Source organism: Ovis aries, chromosome 23 (assembly GCF_016772045.2).
Source record: "Ovis aries strain OAR_USU_Benz2616 breed Rambouillet chromosome 23, ARS-UI_Ramb_v3.0, whole genome shotgun sequence".
NCBI lineage: Eukaryota > Metazoa > Chordata > Mammalia > Artiodactyla > Bovidae > Ovis > Ovis aries.
In genome coordinates this window covers 53261152-53273590 of record NC_056076.1, presented here as the reverse complement: position 1 = coordinate 53273590, position 12439 = coordinate 53261152, and the positions used below count along the sequence as shown (strand labels likewise).

Below are 12439 nucleotides of genomic sequence, written 5' to 3'. Positions count from 1 at the left end.
CTGCGACCCCATGGATTGCAGCCCACTAGGCTTCTCTGTCCATGGGATTTTCCAGGCAAGGTTACTGGAGTGGGCTGCCATTTCCTACTCCAGGGGATCTTCCTGACACAGGGATCAAACCTGCTATGAGCACTGGGTGCATGTATCTTTACAAATTAGTGTTTTTGTTTTTTCTAGATAAATACTCAAGCATAGAATTGCTGGATCACATGGTAGTTCTAGTTTTAGTTTTTTTCAGGAACCTCCATACTGTTTTCCACAGCAGATGAATCGACTTACACACCTACCCACAGTGTACAAGGATTACCTTTTCTCCACATTCTTGCCTACATTTGTTTTTTGTAAACTTTTTGATGACAGCCATTCTGACAAGCGTAAGGTGATGTCTAGTTGTGGTTTTGATTTGCCTTTCTATTAATTAGAAATGTTGAGCATCTTTCATGTGCCTATTGGCCATCTGTATATCTTCTATGGAAAAAAATGTCTATTCAGCTCTTCCGCCCATTTTTTAATTGGGTTGGCTTTTTTTTTTTATATTGAGTTGTATGAGCTGTTTATATATTTTGGATATTAGCCCCTTGTTGGATATCACCCTTGTTGGTAATATCATTTGCTCCTTTGGATATTACCCTTGTTGGTAATATCATTTGCAAATATATTCTCTCATTTAGCAGGTTGCCATTTCATTTTGTCAATGGTTTGCCTTGCTGTGCAAAAGTTTTTCAGTTTAATTAGGTCTTGTTTGTTTATTTTTGCTTTTATATCTTTTGCCTTAGGAGCGTGCGTGTGTGTGTATGCTAAGCCGCTTCAGTCCTGTCTGACTCTTTGTGACGCTATGGACTGGAATCTGCCAGTTTGCTCTGTCCATGGCATTCTCCAGGCAATAACACTGGAGTGGGATGCTATGCCTCTTCCGGGGGATTTTCCTGACCCAGAGATTGAACTCACATCTCTTACGTCTACTGCATTGCCAGTCTCCTGAATCCTACCTGGGAAGACCTACCTTAGAGGACAGGTCCAAAAGTTATTGCTGCGATCTATGTCAAAAAGTGTTCTGCCTATGTTCTCTTCCAGGAGTTATATACTTTCAGATCTTATTAGGTCTTTAATCCATTGTATTTTTGTATACAGTGTGAGGAAATGTTGTAATATCATTACTTTACATGGAACTGTAAAGTTATTCCAGGACCACTTATTGAAGAGACTGTCTCTTCTTCCTGTGTATTCTTGCTTCCCTTGTCAGGACCATAGTATAACTGACCACGGGTGTGGGTTTATTTTCGGGTTATTTATTCTGGTCCACTGATCTATTTGTCTGTTTGGGGGCCAGTACCATGCTGTATTGATTGCCGTAGTTCTGTAGTATAGTCTGAAGTTGGAGAGTCTGATACCTTCAACTCTGTTCTATTTTTCAAGATTGTTTTAATAGTTCAAGGTCTTTTGTGGTTCCATATAAATTTTAGGAATATTTGTTGTATTCTATGAAAAATGTCATGGATATTTTGACAGGGATTGCATTAAATTTATAGATTGCTTTGGGTGATTTGGGCATTTTGATGATATTAATTCTTCCAATCATAGTTTTGTCCTTTTAACCAGGACATCACCAAGAACACTTCATGTATTGTCAAGTTTAACAAACAGGATCTCAAGTACTGCTTTCGCTATCACTACAGAGTTGGCGAGAAGGTCCTCAAATTAAAGACAAATGGGCAAAACCATTTTCTCACTCTGAATAAAATGGCTCTCCTTTGGAGTTAAACATTTCCCAAGACTTGGCAAGAGACATCAAAATCTGTCTCACTGACCTGAAATGCCATCAGAGCATTTATATATATAATGAGAAGGAAAATCAAGAAGGAGGTATCCTAGCAATCATTAGCAAAACCTTCTAAGACCTGAGAGACAATTTTATTCCCTCCAGTGAGAGACAGAGGTGCTTTTCCTCTCCTGATGGCTAGGATAAAATGAAGCTAGAATAAAAGACATCTACAGACTCTTGAGGTTACTGCCAAAGAGATCTGCCTTTCATTTATTCCCTGGGTAGAAGCTTATTGAGGCAGCAGGCTTGCTGGTCTACCCTGTGTCTATTCAAACAGACAAGAGGTAACTGAACAAAGCACATCTGAGAGATGAGCCAGTGTGGATTACGAGCACTCTCATCACGTGGCCTGTCAAAGACAGAGGAGCTTCCTGTGGGTCACATGGGCAGCTGGAAAGTTGGTCAGGCTTGAGAGCAGCTGACCCTCCAGAAACCAGTGAGGTGGACAGGTATATCTGCTTCTGGGGGGAGAGGGTTAAGTCCTGACGAGGTATCTCAGATCATGGAATTGGCCAGAGGAAGCATCCCACAGGTTCCCATTAATAATGCATATCATGTTTTATAAGAGGCTGAGAATCTGGGTGCCACCTGAGGTCAGCCTACGTGCCCAGAAAATCAGTGAAGATCTTCAAACTGTGCTTTCTTCCCTCCCACCTTGACTTTCTCCTTTCATCTTTTATTTATCTCCAATGGCTGCACCCCCTCAAAAACCAGGAAGAGCAGGGAGGTAAGAAGAATGGCTAAAGACGTTTCTGAAATGGAGTAAGCTCCCTGCTTCTGTCCCACCCCCACTGCTCCATTTATTCCAAGGTGCTGGAGCATTCAGGAAACAAACTGTGACCGCCCCCAGTCCTCAGAGCCAAAAGTCTGGCCATAGGAGAAAAAGAACCTTTAATTTAAATTTCAGATTTTAATTTCTAATGGAACTGGACTGTGGTTTAATGATAGAAAGTGACAGAAAAGTTAGGGACTCTGCTTGAGATATCACTTAAGGTCTAGAAAAGGAATACTTACGATAAAAAAAAATAATCAGCAATTAGAATCTTTGTTTGAATGACACTGTGAGAAAGCCTAGTCAACCAGCTACACTTTTAATCAGTTACAATATTTTAATTTGGTTTAAAACGCCAATTCAGACAGAATGATACTGGCACAAAAGTAGAAATATAGATCAATGGGATAAGATAGAATGCCCAGAGATAAACCCATACAGCTATGGTCAGCTAATCTATGGCAAAGGAGGCCAGAATATACAATGGAGCAAAGACAGCCTCTTTGATAAACGGTGCTGGGAAAACTGGACAGCAACATGCAAAGGAATGAAATTAGAACACTCCCTAACGCCAAACACAAAAATTAACTCAAAATGGATTAAAGACCTAAAACTTCAAAGCTTTTGTGCAGCAAAGGAAACCATAAGTAAGATGAAAAGACAACCCTCAGAATGGGAGAAAATATCTGCAAATATAGCAACTGACAAAGGATTAATCTCCAAAATATAGAAATAGTTCATGCAGCTCCAAAAAACAAACAACCCAACCAAAAAATATGGGTGGGAGTCCTTTTTAGACCTAAATAGACATTTCTCCAAAGAAGACATATAGATGGCTAACAAACACATGAAAAGATGCTCAACATCATTAATTCTTAGAGAAACAAAAAACCAAAACTACAAGGGGGGCTGGGGAGATATCACCTCACACTGGTCAAAATGATCATCACAAAATCTACACACAATAAATACTGGAGAGGGTGTGAAGAAAGGGGAACCCTCTTATACTGTTGGTGGGAATGGAGACTGATACAGCTACTATGGAGAACAGGATGGAGGTTCCTTGTATGCATGTGGTTCAGTCACCAAGTCCTGTCTGACTCTCTGCAACCCCATGGACTGTAGCCCCCCAGGTTCCTCTGTCCATGGATTCCCCAGGCAAGAATACTGGAGTGGGTTGCCACTTCCTTCTCCAGGGGACCTTCAAGATGCAGCGGCTGAACCTTACAATAGCCAGGACATGGAGACAGCCTAAACGTCCAGGATAAGGAGAATGTGGTACATATATAAAACGGAGTATTACTCGGCCATAAAAAGGAACAACACTGGGTCACTTGTAGAGATGTGGATGGCCCTAAAGAATGGCATATAGAGTGAGGTTAAGTCAGAAAGAGAAAAACAATATGGTATATTAATGCATGTATGTGGGATTTGAAAAAATTGGTATAGATGATGTCATTTACAAAGTAGAAACAGAGAAACGGGCATACAGAACAAACATATGGCTGCCAAGGAGAAAGGAGCGGGTAAGGGATGTACTGGGAGATGGGCTGACATGTATGTGTATGTATAGATACACACACACTATTGATACGATGTATAAAATAGACAGCTAACGAGAACCTGCTGTCAAGCACAGGGAACTCTACTCAGTGCTCAATGTGACCTAAATGGGAAGGAAGTCCAAAAAGGAAGGAGATACGTGTATATAGACAGCTGATTCACTTGGCTGTACAACAGAAAATAACAACACTGTAAAGCAACTATACTCCAATAAAATTAAAAAAAAAAAAAAAAAAAGCTAAGTTGTCTGGAGAAAACTAATCCAGATAAATGAATGATCATTTTTTATTGAATCTAATTATTTCCATAGACAACTGATTCATAAGGATTACTCATACAGTTGTGTTTTCCAAAGTCTATTTGGATTATTAATATATTTAGCAGTGATATAATATACTTCTAATTTCCTACACAAAAAACCCAACCAAAATAAAACCAGCTACTGATTCTGAAAATACCCAATGAATTGACCAAGTCATTTCTTGATGAGGGTATTGGGTTGATTATGCAACTTCCCATAAGCATTTTGAAACTATAAGGGCCCATAGAAAGTGAAATATCCTAATAACCATTTTCTGTTTATTTCTTTTTTAAATTTTTTTTTAAAATTTTACTTTACAATACTGTACTGGCTTTGCCATACATCACTATGAATCCACCATGGGTGTACATGTGTTCCCAATCCTGACCCCCCCTCCCACCTCCCTCCCCATACCATCTCTCTGGGTCATCCCAGTGCACCAGCCCCAAGCATCCTGTATCCTGCATCGAACCTAGACTGGCGATTCATTTATTTCTAAGTTATTCCTGGACATGGATTGTTCTGCACCAAATCATTAAACAGCAGGCTCTTTTTTTTTTTCCTTTAGATCACTTTGTACACCAACAGAGTCTTCAGGGAGACTCCATTTGACTAGGTTAGTGAGTTTGAGCAAGCTCCGGGAGTTGGTGATAGACAGGGAAGCCTGGCGTGCTGCAGTCCATGGGGTCGCAGAGTCAGACAAGACTGAGTGACTGAACTGCACTGAGTGATCATATAATGTGATTGTGTGGGGATGACAGTTGATCTCCAAGGTATTCAAGGCAAAGTAACAGAATAGTTGATGTTTTCATACTTCGAGTGTCCCTGAAGTGACTTTTTTCTAAAGCAAGGGATTGACACAAAATTTAAAATCAACTTTTCAAAGACACAGGGAAGTAAAATATGTACAAATGCCTTCAAATTTTGCCTTGACAAAACTTCTGTTCAAGATGTAACAAAATGCGTTTGGTTCATTTAACCTCCACATTTCTGTATGTCCTAACTGGATTGCCTCCTGTCTCTTAGAAGTTTCAGGAAGCATCACAATTATACAAGGCAGTTGACAAGATGACAGAATAAAAAGTAAACCCAGTGAATCAACCAAATCTACATCAGGTTACTTTAACTATTGATAAATGACCTAAGAATGACTGGCAAGTCTAAGTCACTTCAGTTGTGTCCAACTCTGTGTGACCCCATAGACAGCAGCCCACCAGGCTCTGCCGTCCCTGGGATTCTCCAGGCAAAAATAGTGGAATGGGTTGCCATTTCCTTCTCCAATGCATGAAAGTGAAAAGTGAAAGTGAAGTCGCTCAGTCATGTCCAACTCTTAGCGACAGCATGGACTGCAGCCTACTAGGCTCCTCTGTCCATGGGAGCTTCCAGGCAAGAGTACTGGAGTGGGTTGCCATTGCCTTCTTCTATTTGGGATGGTATTACTTAGTAATTTTATGTACTTCAGATTAACTTGGAAAAATTCCTTATTTATCAATAACCTGCTAATTTTACTTATATTTTGTTTCACTGTTCCTGCTTTTCTATTGTACCATTCTCTAGGATATGTACAATTTGCAGGATATATTTCTGTAAAGATGACCATTTAATATGTGTCCAATTGTGGTGATAATTATTCCCATGTGTGCCTAGTCATTCAGTCATGTCTGACTTCATTTGCGGCCCCATGGGCTGTAGCCTTCCAGGCTCCTCTGTCTATGGGATTCTCTGGGCAAGAACACTGGAGTCGACTGCCAAGGCCTCCTCCAGGGTATCTTCCCGACTGAGGGATCAAACCCAGGTCTCCCGCATTGCAGGAAGATTCTTTACCATCTGAGCCACCTGGGAAGGCCCATTATTCCTTTATTATGTTTTAAATATAATGCAAGTGTGCATGCTAAGCTGCTTCAGTCATGTCTAACTCTTCGCGACCCCATGGATTGTATCCCTCCAGGCAAGAAGACTGGCATGGGTTGCCATGGCCTCCTGCAGGGGATCCTCCTGACTTAGGGATTGAACGCACACGGCTCCTATACTGGCAGGCAGATTCTTTACTGCTGAGCCACTGGGAAAGCCCTTCAAATATAATGTGTGGATATAAAAAGTCGTGTTATGTATAACATACATATGTAAGTTACAAAGTATCAATAAACAAAAAGCCATGATTTCACCACGGGCTCGCACACACAAAGAGGGCTTCGAGAGCTCCTCTGGGCGGGGTTCAGTGTGCGATGTTTTTCCTGCCGCCAGTGAGGCCAGTTACCTGAATGAGAGGTGCTTTTGCTCCCCAGCTGCGTCTCTGACTGACTGTGGCTGACGGGAGTGAGGTCTTGGCAGCTCTGGATGGGGGAGTCTCTCGCCGTCGGGTCGGTGCCTGGCGGCTTCTCGATGTTTTTCATCTCCATTTCTTCGTGATGGATCCACAGGTCCGGGGGCCGGAGGTCCTTCTGGCTGCCCTTCCTTTTGCCAACGCTGTGGGTGGCCCGTTTCCTACGGAGCAAAATCAGGAGGCAGATGTGAGTACTTTATTCGATGGCTTTTCCTCTCTCTCTCTTTTTTTTTCTTCTCAGTCAATTCAAGTCAGAAGGGAGAGAGAGGAAACAAAAGCGCTCCCAGGAGGAACCCCGTGAAATCCAGGCGCTGGCAGCCTGGCCCGGCGGCCTTTCCTCTCCTTCCCTGGAGCCTCGCCGCCTTCCGGAGACGCGGCGCGGCCTCCCCGGGGCCCGGCGGCCTGCCAGGGAGCGCCTCACGCCAGCGTCCCCGCGGCGGGCTTCAGCGCCAGGTGACGGTGGGTTAGATGGAGCCATATGCCGTTCTTCGGAGCCAGGCATAAGGTACCCGACGGCAACATCTGTCTAGCAGCTAAATGACAGAGTTGCTTCCAAAGGGCAAATGGAAATGAAACGGCCAGGATTTGTGCCAACAGCCAAGACTGGGGCTTAGAAGAAAGTCTGTACCTCAGCTGTCCAATTTCCTGTGCAACTGGGGAGGTGGCCCTTTGAAGACAAAAAGGCTGCAGAAACACATTCTCAGGAGAATAAAATGCTTTCTTCTTGGAGTCACTAAGTGTCTGGATTTGAACACAATAAGACCCATCTTTCTTTTTAAAGACCCATCCTTTGACAAAAGAAGAAGCCATTTGGAAGTGTGCTGTAAACATCTCTTATTTTCCTCAGTAAGCATTTAGCAATCCTTAATTTGTTTTTCAGCAGCAGTCTCCTCTTGGGGCCAGTGAGATTGCAATGTTCCCTGCAGACTGAGTCAAGAACCCGATGCTTATGTTAGCCAATCTCTAGAGCAGGGGGTCGGTAAACCACGACCTGAAGGCCACATCCTCCACTGTTTACTTTTGTGTGGTTTTTCTTGTAGTTTTCTTTATTTTTTTTTCAAGTTTTTACTTTTGTTTTAATTGGCATCTTGCTCAAAAGCACAGAACAGTGAATGATTTGGTGGCTCCATGATAGTTACAAACAAAATCCTTAGGTAAACAGTTACAGTATCCCATATCAGTTATTTCACATTAAGAGCAGGTGGTTTAAAAAAAATAAAGTGCTGTGCTTAAAGGGAGCACAAACAAGGTAAGCATTTTAATTTCATAACAAAGTTAAACCTAGCACCTTTAAAATATAATAAATACTGTAAGTACAAAAGTATCATTTCTGTGGAGGAGAATTCCAGTGCACCAACAGTGCAAAGGAAAAGCAGCCTTTTCAAAGCTGGAATTAAGTCTGTGTAAACACACACCCACCACCACTCTGCCTCCTATGTGGAATACGCAATTCTGCTGTGCCCTCCCCACCCAGGGCTGAAAAGAGCTCCTGGGAAGTCTCTTTTTCCAAATCACAGAAACTGCTCTGGCTTCCAGGCTATGGGCTGGGAAGATTTTGGTGTAGGGCAAGGAGATCAATGTGTTCAAGCTAGATGAGTTCTTTTACAGACGGGCCAACTGCTAACACTTCCAGCCCCCTTCTCCGCACCAGAACCTCCCAGCCCAAGGGTGCCCCTGCCTACCTGTGTGACCCCAACTTCAGAGAGGGCGTCTGAGCTCAGAGCTCTGTGCAGTGAGAGGAGTGGCAGCCTACATTACCCACAGCTGATGCTGCTTTGAAAATGGAGCATTTTGGCCAACTCGGGATATCTACAAACACCTGTGATTCTTAACCCACTGTGACCAGTTGGTTCTAAAGTAGGGAATGAGGGTGTTAGGTGTTTCCCTTCTTAATATTTTCAAACACTAATGATTAGTCCTTTCCAGTGTGGTTTTTACATCACTCACAAAGTGATATTTTCTTTCTCTTAAGCTCTCCATCTTCACACTGAACCCTGCAGCTTCAGGTCTTACTTTAAACAAGTACATGCTAAGTCGCTTCAGTCATGTCCGACTCTTTGAGACCCTATGTACTAGCCCACCAGGCTCCATGGGATTCTCCAGGCAAGAATATTAGAGTGGGTTGCCATGATCTCCTGCAGAGGATCTTCCTGACCCAGGGATCGAACCCACGTCTCTTACATCTCCTGCATTGGCAGACAGGTTCTTTACCACTAGTGTAACGTGGAAAGCCCTTACCAGGGAAGTATAAAAAGAAACAATGAGAAGCAGAATCAATGCCCAATGCTTGCATTCCAGCATTACGATGAGATAACAGCTAGATTTTTTCCCCCCCCAAATCATTCAGAATTTACCAACTATCCAGACCAAAGATTATTTCCAAGCAGGAAAGTTCTGATTTCAACTTCTCCACTGACCCCTGTGCAGCTCAACTTATTCTGTTTCCAAATGCTCATGGAAGGACTTATTTGCTCAGCTATCCCTGGCGCCAGATGGACTTGTAGACACAAAATGCCATAAGGATCACGGTCACCAGCAGAAGGTTGAAAATGGCTCCCATCAACACCAGGTTCTGCCCACACAGCACCGCATTCACCAGCTCTACTCAGCGGGCTCCCCAGGGCTGGAGCTCAGGGCCTCCAGCAAGCCCAGCAGGAGGCAACACAGCCACCACCATACCGAACTCAGCATCTTCTCCGGCCCGTAGCAGAAGCCTGCAGTGCCTGTTTTTGTAAATAAAGTTTTATTGGAAACCTGCCAAGCTCATTCGTTTGCATTGCATTGTTGAAGAGTTACAACAAATACCATATGGCCCACAAAGGCTAAAATATTTACTCCTGGGCCTTTTTTAGAAATGGTTTTCAACCTCTGCACTATAGTTTTATAAATTTTTAAATCTCTGCTTGTAGCTTCTGTTTCTCTTAAAATAATAACATTGCTTCATAAGGCAGAATTCAGACAGTTAAAAGCTAACCTTTGGCAGAAGCCCAGAGAAGTACCTCTTTCTGTTTCCTCACGTGAAATGAATGGCTTACGAGCATAACTGCTTTCCTGTGAGCTAAATGGTTCAAACAAACTGCTCTCAGTGGAGACTCTGTATCCTATTCAAGGCCACTGAGAATGACTTTGGTTCCCCAATTGCTGGATAAGATGCGTTGTACATATTAGGCCATTAGTACATGTTTGTTCTATGATTTGCTGTGATCTGTTCATATTTCTTAATGTTTTTTGTCTTTCTTCAGCTAGGCTGATGAGGATATAAAGAAAGAAATCCAGACTTCATATCTATTTGCTGCTGCTGCTGCTAAGTCACTTCAGTCATGTCCAACTCTGTGTGACCCCATAGACGGCAGCCTACCAGGCTCCTCTGTCCATGGGATTTTCCAGGCAAGGGTACTGGAGTGGGGTGCCATTGCCTTCTCCTCATATCTATTTAGTGGGAAAAAATATGTAGGGTTTTCTGCTCTAATATTTTCCCAAGTATCTAAAATTTGCTGATTTCCTGGCAGTAGCCTCACACTGACTCTAGACAATGGTTTATAATAGCCCCTAGATCATTTTCTTGTTTTTAAGATAACTCTCTTGCTAACCATTTATTCCCTGAACTCATTTCCGTACACTTCACCGGCCCACAGGAAACGAGTTTGCAGTTCACACATAACTCTTTGTGTAATCCATCTCTGGTCATTTAGAAGAACTTCATGCCGTTTTCAAACTGGGAGATTTCACCCGAGTATCTTTCTAACATATCACAATGCTAAATAAGTTAAACCCTGGTGCCCATGACTTCATACAGAGGCACACCAGTTCCCAAATCTAGGACAAAATCGTCAGAATGGCCATGATAACTCAATATTTAAATAGCTTGTGGTAAAGATGTTTGTCAAATAAGTTATGAAACTGGAAGGAAATGATGAATTCTGGCTCCCTTGCTTACATCCATGCCTAATTCATTCATTCATTTACAGTCCCCACGACTTCAGTACCAAGCATCTCCAGGCATATCCTATTTTTAAAAAGTTCTAAATCTGTTCAAGGCAGAACCTTTTTAGTATGTTATGATTTATAACCTCCACTTGGAAACAAATTATTATTCCTGATAAAATGCGTAAGTATTTTTCTGATGGATTTTAATCAGATCATGATCCACTTCCGAGAAGCCGCTCATCCACTCAGCTGACAGTTGTCAACAACCTAAAGACTTCTAAGCAGACTTTATTTCCTTTTTGTATATGTTCTGACAGACCATCTAACCTCTTCTGTTTTCTATAATGTCTCTTCTCAAGAGAGAAATCTCTGGCCGTGGAGAGGGGCCCCTCCCCTGCTGGTAGTAACCCAGTGGTCCATGTAGCAGGGCTAGAATAAAACTGGCATCGGCTCATAACTAAACTGTGTGGAGTTTGTCCTAAAACCTGTAGGAACAACTGTCACGTGAACCTTTTCTCTATCTGCTAGTTCCCTGACTAAATAACTGTCGCCTTTTTTGTCCCCAGTTCCTCTATCTCACCACTGGAATCCTGTACAGAGATGAGCCCAGTGCACTGGTTCCTGATGTCTGGTCCCTGGACCAGCAGAACTGGCATTACCTTGGAAATTGTCAGAAATGCACATTTGCAATTCCTGCCCCATCAGAAACTTGCAAATGGCGTTGAGACCCAGCAGGCTGTGTTTTAACAGCCCTCGAGGGAAATCTAATGCACCAAAACTTTGAGAAGCACTGTCTTCAGTGAAAGAAAACCAGATTTTCTTAGTTTCGTATCAAGCTAGGTTTTCATATTAGATGCCGAAGGCGTGCGTGCTCATGTGTGCTGTCACTTCAGTCGTGTCTGACTCTTTGTGACCCCGTGGACTGTAGCCACCAGGCGTCTTCTGTCCATGGGACTCTCCAGGCAAGAACACTGGAGTGGGTTGCCATGCCCTCCTCCAGGGGATCTTCCCCACCCAGGGATTGAACTCATGTCTCCTGCCCTGCAGGAGCATTTGTTATGCCATCCTTCCTGCCCCAACGAGCGCACGCACACACACACACACACACACACACACACACACACCCCTTTTTTTCTAGGTACCAGTAATCTTGGCTTCCAAAAATAGCTGCAGGGTCTCTTCCCATCCATGTGTTCTTGAATAAAGGCAGAGCAAGGAATCTTCAAGGCTCTGCCTGCTCTTTCTCATACTATGGCAAAGCTTCCACAGCATGATCAAATTCTGATGAGGTCTTATTTGTCCTATCTATGGATTTCTCTATCAATCTAGATAGCTAGTAGTCATCCATCCATCCATCCATCCAATCTTCTGCCCACAATGCATTCACAGTGCTATTTACTTACAAACTACTAAAGATCCCTTCAAGTCTATCTTCTTCAGGAAACCCTCCTGACCAATTTAGGTCAGTATAATCTTAAAATAGCTAAATCACGCCCACTCATCTTTCTCAACACCACTCACCTTGCATTGATCACTAGACAGTGAGCTGAGCTGACAGCTAACTGAGCTGACCAGATGCTCCCTGTGTGTGAACTGGTTTCCTCCACTGATACAGGAGCAAAAACTCTCTTTACTCCCCTTCTCCAACATCATCCATTGTTTCACAACATGTATCCCTTTGTTTATTCAGTGAACATTTACGGATGGTAAATGTGCCAAGAAAAGAACTAA

General features: G+C 42.9%; 1 protein-coding gene across 2 annotated transcripts in view; it reads right to left on the bottom strand.

Moving 5' to 3' along the window:
• Window positions 1-12439, bottom strand: part of DCC (DCC netrin 1 receptor) — a 1280644-nt gene that overhangs the window by 83764 nt on the left and 1184441 nt on the right. For both annotated transcript variants that reach the window (XM_042239663.2, XM_042239664.2), the window contains exon 24: window positions 6716-6942. In XM_042239663.2, the coding sequence (XP_042095597.1) occupies window positions 6716-6942 (227 nt within the window). The remainder of the gene's footprint in view (window positions 1-6715; window positions 6943-12439) is intronic.